A 12,840-nucleotide genomic window follows, 5' to 3' on the forward strand; every position below is an offset into this window, starting at 1 on the left:
AACACTTTGAGAAAAAAAGTGAGAAAAGAGAGGTTAACTAAAAGAAAGACTTTAAAACACAAAAGAGCCTGGACTTCATAGTTTTGAAAGTTCTCAGCCTCCACTAAGAGCAAAAGGCTTAAACTAAGAAGACTTACATTAAGATTTACAAGCAAATATTGAATCCAGGGCACCACCAGGGAAACATGGTATCAAAGTGAAGTCTTCTATATGATTGTAAAGTACTTGGTTAAAATCTGTGTGTGATAAAGGTGGTGCCTCATAGTAGTATTCAGGCAGATGAAAGATCCTCTAAAGATTTTAGGGTGTGATTTATAGGCAAACTCAAACAGTGGGGCTTTAAGAAGCTTGGGGTGTTGCTCCTCAGCAGGAGCCCCTGCATGTGGTAGCCGTCACTCCCCACTCCTTCCCCCAGCCCCTGGCAACTATGAAACTCCATCGTGTCTATGGAATTGCTTATTCTCGACATTTCCTATAATCACACAATATGTGGCCTTTTATGTCTGGCTTTTTTCATTTAGCATAAAGTTTTTAAGGTTCATGTTGTAGCATATATCAGTACTTTATTCCTTTTTTATGGCTGAATAATATTCAGCAGTGTGGTTGTACCACCTTTTGTTTATCCATTCTTCAATTGATGAACATTTGGGTTGTTTCTACTTCTTGACTATTATGAATAATCCTGCCAAAATCGTTTGTGTATAAGTTTTTGTATGGATATATGTTTTCTGGTTTGTTTTGTGGAAATTTCTAGGAGTGGAATAGCTGGGTCATGTGATAACCCTATGTTTATGTTTTTGAGGAACTGCTGGACTTACAAAGTGGCTGTACCATTTTGCATTCCTACCAGCAATGGATGATGGTTTCAGTTTCTCCATATCCTTGTCAATACTTGTCCATGTTTTTGATTACAGGTATCCTAATGGGTGTGAAGTGGCATCTCATGGTTCTGATTTGCATTTCCCTCATGATTAATGATATTGATCTTTTTATGTGTTTATAGGTTATTGTTTAAATTTTGATTACAGCAATAAAAGAACTCATTATGTGAATATCTCATTTAATTTATAAGTTGCAAATAAATACTTCTCTAGATTTTATTACTTGAATCTTATTGTTTCCATTTTAACATCAATCGTGTAGGTTTATCTTTCCTTTGTAATAGCAAAGATCTGATTAGTCAATTTGAGAATCCTGCTTAGTGTTAGTCTCAAGTGCTTTTTTCCCCCTCTGCTCATTTCTGTTCTTTTAGTATTTGTGATGGTGTGTTTAATGTTTGAAGTGACCAGTCAGTATAAATACTCTTCTGCTTTCTGTCATCTAGCTTATATTTACTGAGTGGCTCTAAAAGTCAGGCACTTTGCTAAGTGCTGGGGATACATAGTTGTGAGTGAGGTTTATAATCTGGTGGGGAATTTATAATGAACAAGTATACATGTGAATTATAATTGCAATCCATTAATAAGTGATAGGAGTGGGACATTATGATATGATAGAAAGTAATAGGGGGACCTGCTTTAGTTGGGCTGGTCAGTGAAAATTTTTCTTAGTTGTTGCATTCTGAAAGTAGGGAACAAACCATTGAAATAAGGCAAAAGGAATGTGGCTAGAACACAGGAAAGTGAGGGGGAGAGGCTCACAAGGTGAGTCTGAAGAGAGAGCTGTTTTCCATTGATGCTCTAGCTGAAAATTTTTTCCTTGAATAAAAATAAATGAACAAACAAATCAGTCAACCAATTAATTAAAACTTCTGACTATGCCATACAAAGTATGGCTTCTTCCTGAGACCTCTTTGGCCTTATTTCCTCTCCCTGACTTACACTTAAGTCATAGGGGCCATCTTGCTGTTCCTCAAACATACCCAGCTCTTGGCTCCCTCACAGCCTTTATGCTCCTGTTTCCTGCTTGGACTACTCCTCCTCAATCTCTTTGTGTGACTTACTGCTTTTTATCTTTCATTTCTCTCTTCAGCTAGCTGTCTTTGTTTCAAAGATGACCTCTATCTCCTTTTCTAAAGTAGCACACTCATCCCCAGTCACTATTATTTTACTCTGTTAATTTCTTTCACAGTATTTTCATGAGAACTTATTTTATTTATCTATGTTTGTTTATTATCCATCTCTCTGGCTAAAAGGGAAGTTCCATGAAGGTAAATACCTTATCTCTTGAGTTGACTGCTATATAACCCTTGTGCTTGGTACAGTCCCTGGTACTGTTGAATGGCTGGATTAATTAATTTATTATCGCAGAGTCTTGAAGGATATGGTGAAATGGTAGATTTTAAGTGCAAGTGGGAGCCCTGAAAAAAAGTTAAACTATTAAGCTGTTAAGTTGATTTCAGTGGCTTGTTGTTTGTAGCCCCTTCTATAATAAAGGGAATTCTTCCATGGAACTGTCAGGTATGTTCATATAATCATCCTTAATTTACATATAATGTGAAATCATAAGACGTATAGTGACTTCTTCTAGAGCACTGTGGTTTGCTGATTTTCTGGGATCTGTAAGTCAATGTGGCTTTTCTTTATGTTTTTAAAATCAAATTTTGGAAAATTTCAGCCATTATTTCTTGAAATATATTTTTCTCTGTCCCATTCTTACTCTCTTCTCCTTTGGGACTTTCAATTACATGTATATTGGACTATCTGATGTTGACCCACAGGTTCCTGATGCACAGTTAGTTTTCCTGCAGTCTTTTTTTCCTCTCCGTTCTTTCTTCGTTTTTTTTCAAAGTTTTATTTATTTAAGTAATCGCTGTACCCAGCGTGAGGCTCAAACTCACCACCCCAAGATCCAGAGTTGCATACTTTTCTGACTAAGCCAGCCAGGTGCCCCACTCTCTCAGTTCTTTAGATTGGATGATATATATATATATTTTTTTTTTTTTTTTAAAGATTTATTTATTTATTTATTTGACAGAGAGAGACACAGTGAGAGAGGGAACACAAGCAGAGGGAGTGGAAGAGGGAGAAGCAGTCCTCCCGCCGAGCAGGGAGCCCATTGTGGGGGCTCGATCCCAGGATCCTGGGATCATGACCTGAGCCAAAGGCAGATGCTTAATGACTGAGCCACCCAGGCGCCCCTGGATGATTTATATTGATGTCTTCAAGTTCACTGACTCTTCTCCTATCTCTAATCTTTTAAAAGCCCACTCATTTCTTTTTTTCAGTTCTGGAATTTCTTTTTTTTTTCCCTTAATGACTTCAGTTTTCTGCTGAGATTCTCTGTATATACCTTTCTATATACCATATATATTAAACATAAAGTCTTTGAACATATTTCCCTTAAATTTTTTTTAAAGATTTTATTTATTTGAGAGAGAGACTGAGAGACAGAGTGAGCACGAGACAGAAGAGGGTCAGAGGGAGAAGCAGACTCCCCGCTGAGCAGGGAGCCCGATGCGGGACTCAGTCCTGGGACTTCAGGATCATAACCTGAGCTGAAGGCAGTTGCTCAACCAACTGAGCCACCCAGGCTCCCTCCCTTAAATTTTTAAAACATTTATATAAGTTGCTTTATTTCATCTGTTAATTCCAACATCCGGGCCATTTTGGGGTCAGTTTCTGGTGACTGCTTTCTGACTTGTATACTGGACATGGTGGATAGTATGTTAGAAAGATTTGAATTCTGTTATCTTCATATGAGAAATGTTGATATGTTTTTTTTCTTTTTGCTAATAGTTCATTTACTGACATATCACCTACAGCTTGTTTAGGTTTGGTCTTATGCTTTGTTAGACTGTATCTGTGGAGAGCTTAAGGTGTTTCCTGAGTGTATCTAATTTGGCAGGACTCTCACCTCCCAACCTCTGCCCCCTTCCCCATCTTGCAGGACTTATTTTAGGCTTCTTTAGAGCAGATCTAGAGTAGGCGTTACTCTCAGATATGGTTTTTACTCCCAGGGCTCTGTCTTTTGGGTATCTTAGCTGGATGCCCAAAGTGTTAATGAGGTATCTTATTGTTTCACCCCTGTGACTGACCAGAACCCCTAGGATTTCCATTGTCCTCAGCACTGTTTGACCTCTAGTTATCTCTGTTCCATTCTTTTTTTTTTTTTTTTAAGATTTTATTTATTTATTTGAGAGAGAGAGTACAAGCGGGGAAGAGGGAGAAGCAGGATGATCCTGGGATCATGACCTGAGCCAAAGGCAGATGCTTAACCTGAAGACTGAGCCAACTAGGCGCCCCTTATTCCATTCTTAATCCTTTAGCAGTTCTCCAGTAAGCTTTGTCCTTGCCTTTGGCATGTGCAGCCCAGACTACAGCCAAGGATTCTTAGAGAACTTCCACACCAGGACCTCTCTGCACAGATCTGTTTTCTCTGGGGCCTTCCACCACAGGTGTCAACTACTTAAACTCTAATCTCTGCTTCCTTAGTGGACTGCTGTCCTCTGCTTGGGCTGTTTCCTTTCTTGGAGTACCTTTTCATCAACCTCACCCTTGCCCTGCTTGGACTTTAGCTCAAAGTACCATAATTAAGAAATGTTGCCTGGCAGAGAGCTGAGGTGGTCACGGGGCTTACCTCATGTGTTTCCCTTCTCTCGGGAATCACAATGTTCTACCTATTTAATGCCAGAAAAAGTTGCCTTACATATTTGTTCACTTGAACAGTAATTGGTGGTGGGAAGGTTAGTTTAGTTCTAATTATGTTGTCCTATCCAGAAGTCTAATTCTGAAGCCTGTTTAGTTTGGAAAGGGGATCTGTTCTTAAAAAGTGAAAATTTTACTTCTTTTTAGACATTTTTTTTCCCATTCATCCAGGCAATGATTATTTATTTCCTGTCTTCTGTCTGCATTTGGCACAAAGCATACAAGCAGAAGGAGGCACAGTTTCTTTCCTCAAGGAGTATACTTTCTTAGTGGATTAAGAGGCCAGCAAACAGAAAGTTCAAGTCTGGTTCTTTTTTCTTTTTTAAAATAAACTTGTATTGAAGCATAACACACATTGATATCCTATAGCACCCTGCCTCCTCAATTTGGTAACTTGTTATATAAGGAAAAATAAATTAATCCACCTTTTCCAAAGGAGAGGCTTTTGGTAGTAGATGTAAGCTCTAAGTACACTTTTCTGAACCATTGTTTCTTAATTATTGACCATTTAATTTGCTTTATATTTAAATAATTAGTGAGAGCTATAAAAATGCTGTTTATCTGCTCATGTATTGGTTTCACTGTTTTGTCATTGGGAAATGTTTTCACTAGAGATGCAGATATCATATATCTTAATGTATTTATGATGTTAAAAACAATTTTTCTGTCTCTCTACTATAGTGTCTTTAATAATCAAAACAAATTTTTTGACTTTCATTTTTATAAGGTCAGCCTAACTCATGAAAAACAAACATCTTTACCCTGCTTCATATATCACTGCTTGACAGCCTGATAATCTTCAACTCAGGGTCTGGCTATAGAATGATTTTTGCCAGCAATCACTGGTAATGATGTATGAATTCGATATGAAACAGATTTTCTTCCTTTTCTCTTATGACCTCCACCCAAAATTAGATTGACTTTAAATTGATTATAGAAAAAATAGCTTGAAAAGCTGTTTTTTTCTTTGGTAAAATGCCCTTGAACGTTAACTTAGAAATAAGATATGTTAAACTTCTATTACAGTGGTGCTATCTCAACCGTGGTGGTTTCTGAACCACCACATTTTTCTGAAACCTCCCTGAAGAAGAGAATTCTTGACCATAGAACTTCTGACAGTCCTTATGGGGGAACTAAGCTTTGGTATAAATTCAGTATACAAAATTAATAGAATATCAGTGACATGTTATTTATCCTCAGTAATGAGTACATGTATCATTTCTTGTTTTCTACTTTTAAATATTTTATCTTTCTTGTTGTTTCTACTTTTAAATATTTTATCTTTCCTGTTGTTTTATGTTTCCAGCATTTTTCATGTGTGGCCCTTCATTTAAAAGTCTAGTGCCTTTCTTTCTTTTTTTTTTTTTAAGATTTATTTATTTGACAGATAGACACAGCGAGAGAGGGAACACAGGCAGGGGGAGTGGGAGAGGGAGAAGCAGGCTTCCTGCTGAGCAGGGAGCCCAAAGCGGGGCTTGATCCCAGGACTCTGGGATCATGACCTGAGCTGAAGGCAGACGCTTAACCGACTGAGCCACCTAGGCTCCCCAAGTCTAGTGCCTTTCTAATTTTTGACTGAAAGTTGTTGATTTTCACTTCCTACCTGCAACTATAGTAGAAGGAAATACTTGTTTTTCAAACCTCCTTTCTCATTACCAAGCATATGAAGTCAGACCTTCTTATACACATCTATCTTCTTTCTTATAGATACTGATATTTCCCCAAACTTATAATTCCAAGAAGTCATCACAGTAACCTCACACCTATATCATTCACAGTGTACCTGATTTGCTAATGGTGTATTTGTGTGTGTACTTACGTCAGTAAGTACTATATACCTCTGTTCTTGAATTCCTTTTTTTTTTCATTAACTCCTCCAGAACCAGTGCCACCTTCAATGCACAGTTTTGTGGTAGATGACATTCTGGGAAGTTTGGTCCCACTTGTGTGTTGTATCAACTTAGTAACATCATACTTATGTTCTTCTTCACAAAGTAGGATTTATAAATTGTTATATTTACCTGATATTAGGTGACACCTATCTTGGGCTCATGTTAAATTAAATATGTAAAAGAAAGTAGAATAATTTGGTGAAATTAGTAAAAAGGGTAAAGGATTTTTAGGTATCTACGGGCATGCGAACTCTTCTTTAAAGGATCTATGTTAGCAGCATCTTGGGAGCTGTTAGTTTCAGTTACTGTAGTTAAGTCATATGCAGTTCTTTAATAATACCCTTTAGGTTACCTGGAGTCTCCTTTTCAAATAAGCAAAGTTTTACCATATTTTCATTGATTGATACAAAAATGTGATTGTTGTCTATGATGGCAGAAAAATCTACGATACAAAACTTGCAGTGTTGCTTTTTTGGGTTGTCAGTGACTATTGTCATGTGGGGTCAGATGGTAATAATAGAAACCTTTCAATCCTTTCTAGACTGTTTCTTCAGCCTGGTGCTGTTTCTTCCGACTTGTTCACCCCTGTCTGTCTCCCAATTGCATTTTTAACACAACAGAAACATTGTCTTCATTAGCAGAGGGAATAAATGTTTGCCTCTGGTTTCCATTTCCTCTGTACCTTTTGAATAGGATTGAAAATAATTTTGAAAAGATAGGATAGTATATGTTAATAGGTCTGGGCTAAGACAATTGTGATGAATGTTTTGGGATTGCATAGGGAGTATATGTTTTGATTTCTTGATAGGAATGATCAGAGCATTGTGAGTTCCAGGGTGAATAAGTGATGAGAACATCACCAAAGTGTCCAGTCCTACAAACATGCCTTTGTACTGACAATAATTGTTTTGACTGCTGTATTGCAGCTGTTGAAAATGGACAGATAGATGTGTTAAGGCTGTTGCTTCGACATGGAGCAAATGTTAATGGATCCCATTCTATGTGTGGATGGAACGCTTTGCACCAGGCTACTTTTCAGGTAACCTCTGAATTTATTATTTCATTTCCATGTAAATTATATGTTTTACCCTTTTAAAATGACAGTTCTATACAGTTTTTGCTTCCTACTTGCCTGTGATTTATGATGGTTAGTGCAGTACAGAAAAGGCAGTCTAAATGCTAATGATCATTCTGAATAAGCCAACTGCTCTGGTAGTTCCAGCAGCTTTGGGCTTCAGGGATTTTTTTTCATATGTTGATAGCATAGTTAAGAGACCATCAGAATATTTGGGATATGAATTGATAAGAAGCAATGGCTTATTTTATTTATAGCAGTGTGTTTAGAAACTGTGGTAACTCCTTAGTGCTTGGGCTAGCAAACTAGTTTTGCAAGCTTTAAAAGGATTATGATTCTTAGAGATCAGTGTTTCATCTATTTATGTTTAATGGGCTAGCTAAAGGTATAGAATAATCTGATTGTTTAATACTTCCTTCTCATTGAACAGTACACTTAAAAAAAAAGTTTTCCTTTAGTGAGGATGAAAAAGCCCCAAAATACAACAATAAGAAAAGAGATACCTTCTATTCTCTTTGTTTTCTCCTATTTAAAATATGAATCTGTGCTTTAGGAAAATGCTGAGATCATAAAATTGCTTCTTAAAAAAGGGGCAAACAAGGAATGCCAGGATGACTTTGGAATCACACCTTTATTTGTGGCTGCTCAGTATGGCAAGCTAGAAAGCTTGAACATACTTATTTCATCAGGTAAGATTAAACCATTAGCCTTTGCACTATTAAGATCTTGAGTTTTAACTGTGTTATCTTCCTAGGAAGTATAATTCTTGACCAGATATAAATCAGGTTGTGAAATTTATGGTTTTATGTTAGTGGTAAATAAGAGTACATACAAGTTGATTTATAAGCCTGGTTACTAACTGTCTATTACTAACATAGTGTGATGCACAGCTACTAATTTATCTGAAGAGGAACATAATGACCTATCACTAAAGCAGGTTTATTGGCAAGTTGAATGATGGGTCTGTTCTTGCTTATGGGGACCTGAGCAGTTCCAACTTTCTAGGGCGTGAGACTATATAAGCTTAATTAATTTATTAGATAGCTATTTTGTATATTAAGCCTTTGAGTTGTATGTTTTGATAAATTGTGTGATTATTTAAATGGGTTTATTTGAAAGCATGTTTACACTTTATTTATTATGTTAATAGCAACATAAACCTGCTAAAGAATTCTCTGTGACAATTATACATTCAGCATTTCTGGAGAAGATGGTGTTGAGGTGGCATTCTTACGCTGTGTGACATTTCTGTGACCAGAAATGCTTGTTATATAAGGGCTTCTAAATTCCTCCAAACACTATGTATGGACTCACAGTACTAACCTGATGAAGCATGGATAGTTAAGAGCCAAAGGGAAATGTATCAGATTGCCACCACGTAAAAAAAAAAAAAAAAAAAAAAAAAAAAAAAATTTAAATACCTAGGCTTTTTATTTATGTCTATAATACTTAGGTTTTTAATAAATTACCTCCAGGGGGCGCTGGGTGGCTCAGTTGGTTAAGCGTCTTGACTCTTGATCTCAGCTCAGGTCTTGATCTCAGGGTCATGAGATCAAGCGCTGCGTTGCAGACGTGGAGCCTACTTAAAAAAAAAAAGTTACCTCCAAGTATACAAAACAAAGTTTATTTAGACAGCAAAGCATATATTTTCTTATTTCTGCTTTCTCCTTACAAACTTTCAAATGCTCAAGTTGAAGTATGGAGCAAAGAAAATATTAAGTGCCAAATTAAGATATCTGTTACAAATATTGAGTCTGTAAATCTTAGAGTTGAGAGGAAATCTCCAAAATCACTTATTTAAACATGTATTTTTTTAGATTAAGAATCCCAGGCCCTGAGTGTTTAAGTGCCTTGCCAAAGGTCTAGAAAATATTTACTGGCAGAATCAGGGCTTGGAAGCAGGTCTTCTCATGTGTGACCTCTCTTGCTCTTTTATGTTGTACCTTCCTGAGGCTGTCCTAATTCATCTTATGGCTTCCAGTCCTGTAAGTTCCAGTTATTAGTGTGTAACTAATATTTAGAATAAAACGGGTTATGGGGCCACCTGGGTGGCTCAGTTGGTTAAGTGTCTGCCTTTGGCTCAAGTCATGATCCCAGGGTTCTGGGATCGAGCCCTGTGTCACTGTCCTTGCTCAGTGGGGAGCCTGCTTCTCCCTCCCTCTGCCTGCCACTCTGCCTACCTGTGCTCTTTCTCTATCAAATAAATAAATAAAATCTTTTTAAAAAAAAGAATAGGGCGCCTGGGTGGCTCAGTTGGTTAAGCGACTGCCTTCGGCTCAGGTCATGATCCTGGAGTCCTGGGATCAAGTCCCACATCGGGCTCCCTGCTCGGCAGGGAGTCTGCTTCTCCCTCTGACCCAACTCTCTCTCTCTCTCTTTCTCTCAGATAAATAAATAAAATTAAAAAAAATTAAAAAAGAATAAAATGGATTAAACTGCACCTTAATGACTATTTCCTCATGCCTAGTCTCCCTGAATGCTAAGCACCTGCTCTGTTTTGCTTTGTTCTTAAATGCTAGGCACCTGTTTTGTTTTGCTTTGTTCTTTTTTCCCCTCTCCTCTCTGAATAGTTATGAGCAGCAAATTGAAAGGGTATGTAGCTATGTTTATAATGTAGCTATATATGTTTCTAATTCATTAAAATGATTTTCCTTTCAGTGAATTATCTGTCATTTTTCTGACCTCTCCACCTGTAATTTTATGGGGCCTGGATCCTTATTCTTTTTGATACTTTGAAATTATCAGTCAAAATGAAATACTGCTTAAAAAGGAAAGTTAAGTAGATATCTTTTCTCAACTTAGTCTTTTCTCAGTGATTAGTGTTCCCTTTTTTCTGAGGCTGACTGTAGATGAAGCATCCACTTTGTATAAGAAGAACAGTCTACTTGCCTTGATGTGTTGAGTGTCCAGTTGGAGTTTCTGAAGTTCCATGCACCCTTACTATTAACTTATTATTTGTGTTTTGCCTAGTTTTTGCCTAAGTCGGGGCTGTGGTTTATTCCAGGTACATTTATGGAACATCCTTTCAAAGAGATAGTTTTTTTCCTTGTGATGAAGATGACTTTTCCACTGAGACATATTCCAGAAATTTAAAAATTCTTAGTCATGTAATAACACTATACTTAGCATACTTAACATACTATTTGTCAATGAGAAAAACTGGGGGATATTTTAAAACCTTCATAGAAAGTGAGGTCACTTTCAGCTTTTTTACATCTTGATGCACTGGCATTTAAATAATTGATTAGTTTTTGTTCTTTAAAAATCAGCTCAGAAACCCATTTAAATAGACATTTTCCCTTTCATTATAAGGTTTTATTGTACAGTGATCATGCAGAAAAGGGACTTAATGAAGAGTATAGTCAACATTAGCTTTTTTTTTTTAAAGATTTTATTTATTTATTTGTCAGATAGAGAGAGAGAGAGTGCAAGCACAAGCAGGGGGAGTGGCAGACGGAGGGAGAACCAGGCACCACTGAACAAGGAGCCCGATGAAGGACTCGATCCCAGGGCCCTGAGATCATGACCTGAGCTGAAGGCAGACACTTAACAGACCGAGCCACCCAGCCATCCCTAGTTTTTTTTTTCATAAATCTTAGCCTGAATTGATTAATGGCATCTATACATTCTTACGATTTAGGTTTTTCTTATATTTTTCTGTAATAATCAGACATTCCATATTTGTTGGTTTGCATTTTTCATTTTTCAGTGATTACTTATTGGGCCCACAGAGTGCTTGCTGGAGGACAGATTGGAATGAAATGAATCCTTCATTGAATAAGATTTTTGTTTTAGCTTAAAAATGAATTCTAAAGTACCAATCACTTGTTTCCTTGTTAACATAAAAGCGAAAACAATTTAAATGATTACCAACAAATGTGGAAAATCAGTATGTTTATACAACAATATCCATTGGGGTTGGAAAAACTATTGTACTATAAAGCCCTTTTAAGACAGCTGTTTTGAAATTTATGTTAATCATCACCTTTTTTTTTCATAAATTAGGATTCTCTGTTAAATGTTATATTTTGTATTAGGTGCAAATGTCAATTGTCAGGCATTGGACAAAGCTACTCCCTTGTTCATTGCTGCTCAAGAGGGCCACACAGAATGTGTGGAGCTTTTGTTATCCAGTGGGGCAGATCCTGATCTTTACTGTAATGAGGACAATTGGCAGTTACCTATTCATGCAGCTGCACAAATGGGCCATACAAAGTAAGTATTAAAACAAAATAAAAATGGTCTCATAATCAAAAAGTGATAAGGAATAAATCTTCTGGGCAGAATCCTTGGTACTCCCTTCTCTGCCAACCTACTGTATGACTAGGTCCATTCCCATATCTGCCCCGTGCCACCCCAGCTCCTCTTAGTCTTGCACTTTCCTCATGTGAGCAGAGTGGCTAGAGACAGAGTTCTGGGGCACCCTCAGGGTATTTAAGTCTTTCCTCTGATTTCTCAGGTTGTGGCCATGCTCTTCTGCTCTGCTCTGGTTTTACCCCAGGTGTCTTTAGTTAGCGATCTGATGACCTTATTCAGCTTACTTATGATACCTCCCTGACCCCAGAAAGCTTTTGAATTTGTGACTCCTTTTGGGTCGAGTCTTCCTTTTGTGTGGACTGGGTAGTTCTCCCCATCTTGAACCCTTTGACCACTCTTTATCTAATCTCAAGCCCAGCTTGGTACTTTTCCCTGCTTCTTTACTCTTCTTCCTTAGCCAAAACATGACATTTTTGCTGGAGAGGGGAAGACTTAGAGAAACTCCCTGAAATTGGGCATTCCAGGAATCTTAGAAGCTAATAACCTGGTTATACCTATGAGAATATGGTAGCCTATCTTAACATAAATTGGCAATGAATAGTATTAAAAATATATGTTTAAAGTCTTTAGAGTTGTAATTCAAAAATAATAGTTTTATTGTTGTTGTTACTGTTATTTAATTTAAAAAGTAGTATTGAAATTGCCATTACTTTAGTGTGATTACATGGTAGGAAAACAAATTCTGTAATTTGGTTATTATGCCACTAGGTGGCACGGTATTTTACTATTTCCTCAAAGGTATTTTATGTATTTTTGCATCTTGTATAATTTTTCCAACCCATTTTCAAAAGTTAAACATATTTATTAAGGGACATTAAACAGGTTATTTATTTTAACAGAATACTTAGGTTTAAAGATCTGGTATTTTTCTTAAAATTCTTGATTGTGTATTTAAACATAAGTGTTAGGTGCAGTTATACTGGGAGCCGGGCGCCTGGGTGGCTCATTTGGTTAAAGCGGCTGCCTTCGG

The 12,840-nt window shown here is 37.0% G+C and overlaps 1 protein-coding gene across 4 annotated transcripts in view; it reads left to right on the forward strand.

Annotated features, from left to right (window-relative positions):
- Nucleotides 1-12,840, forward strand: part of ASB3 (ankyrin repeat and SOCS box containing 3) — a 103,504-nt gene that overhangs the window by 54,635 nt on the left and 36,029 nt on the right. For all 4 annotated transcript variants that reach the window (XM_025868848.2, XM_073897718.1, XM_025868846.2 and 1 more), the window contains 3 exons: nt 7,405-7,517; nt 8,107-8,242; nt 11,591-11,768. In XM_025868848.2, coding sequence (XP_025724633.1) covers nt 7,405-7,517; nt 8,107-8,242; nt 11,591-11,768 — 427 coding nt within the window. The remainder of the gene's footprint in view (nt 1-7,404; nt 7,518-8,106; nt 8,243-11,590; nt 11,769-12,840) is intronic.

Source organism: Callorhinus ursinus, unplaced genomic scaffold (assembly GCF_003265705.2).
Source record: "Callorhinus ursinus isolate GAN/ISIS: 27379988/994484 unplaced genomic scaffold, GSC_fseal_2.0 scaffold10, whole genome shotgun sequence".
In the NCBI taxonomy this organism is placed as follows: Eukaryota; Metazoa; Chordata; class Mammalia; order Carnivora; family Otariidae; genus Callorhinus; species Callorhinus ursinus.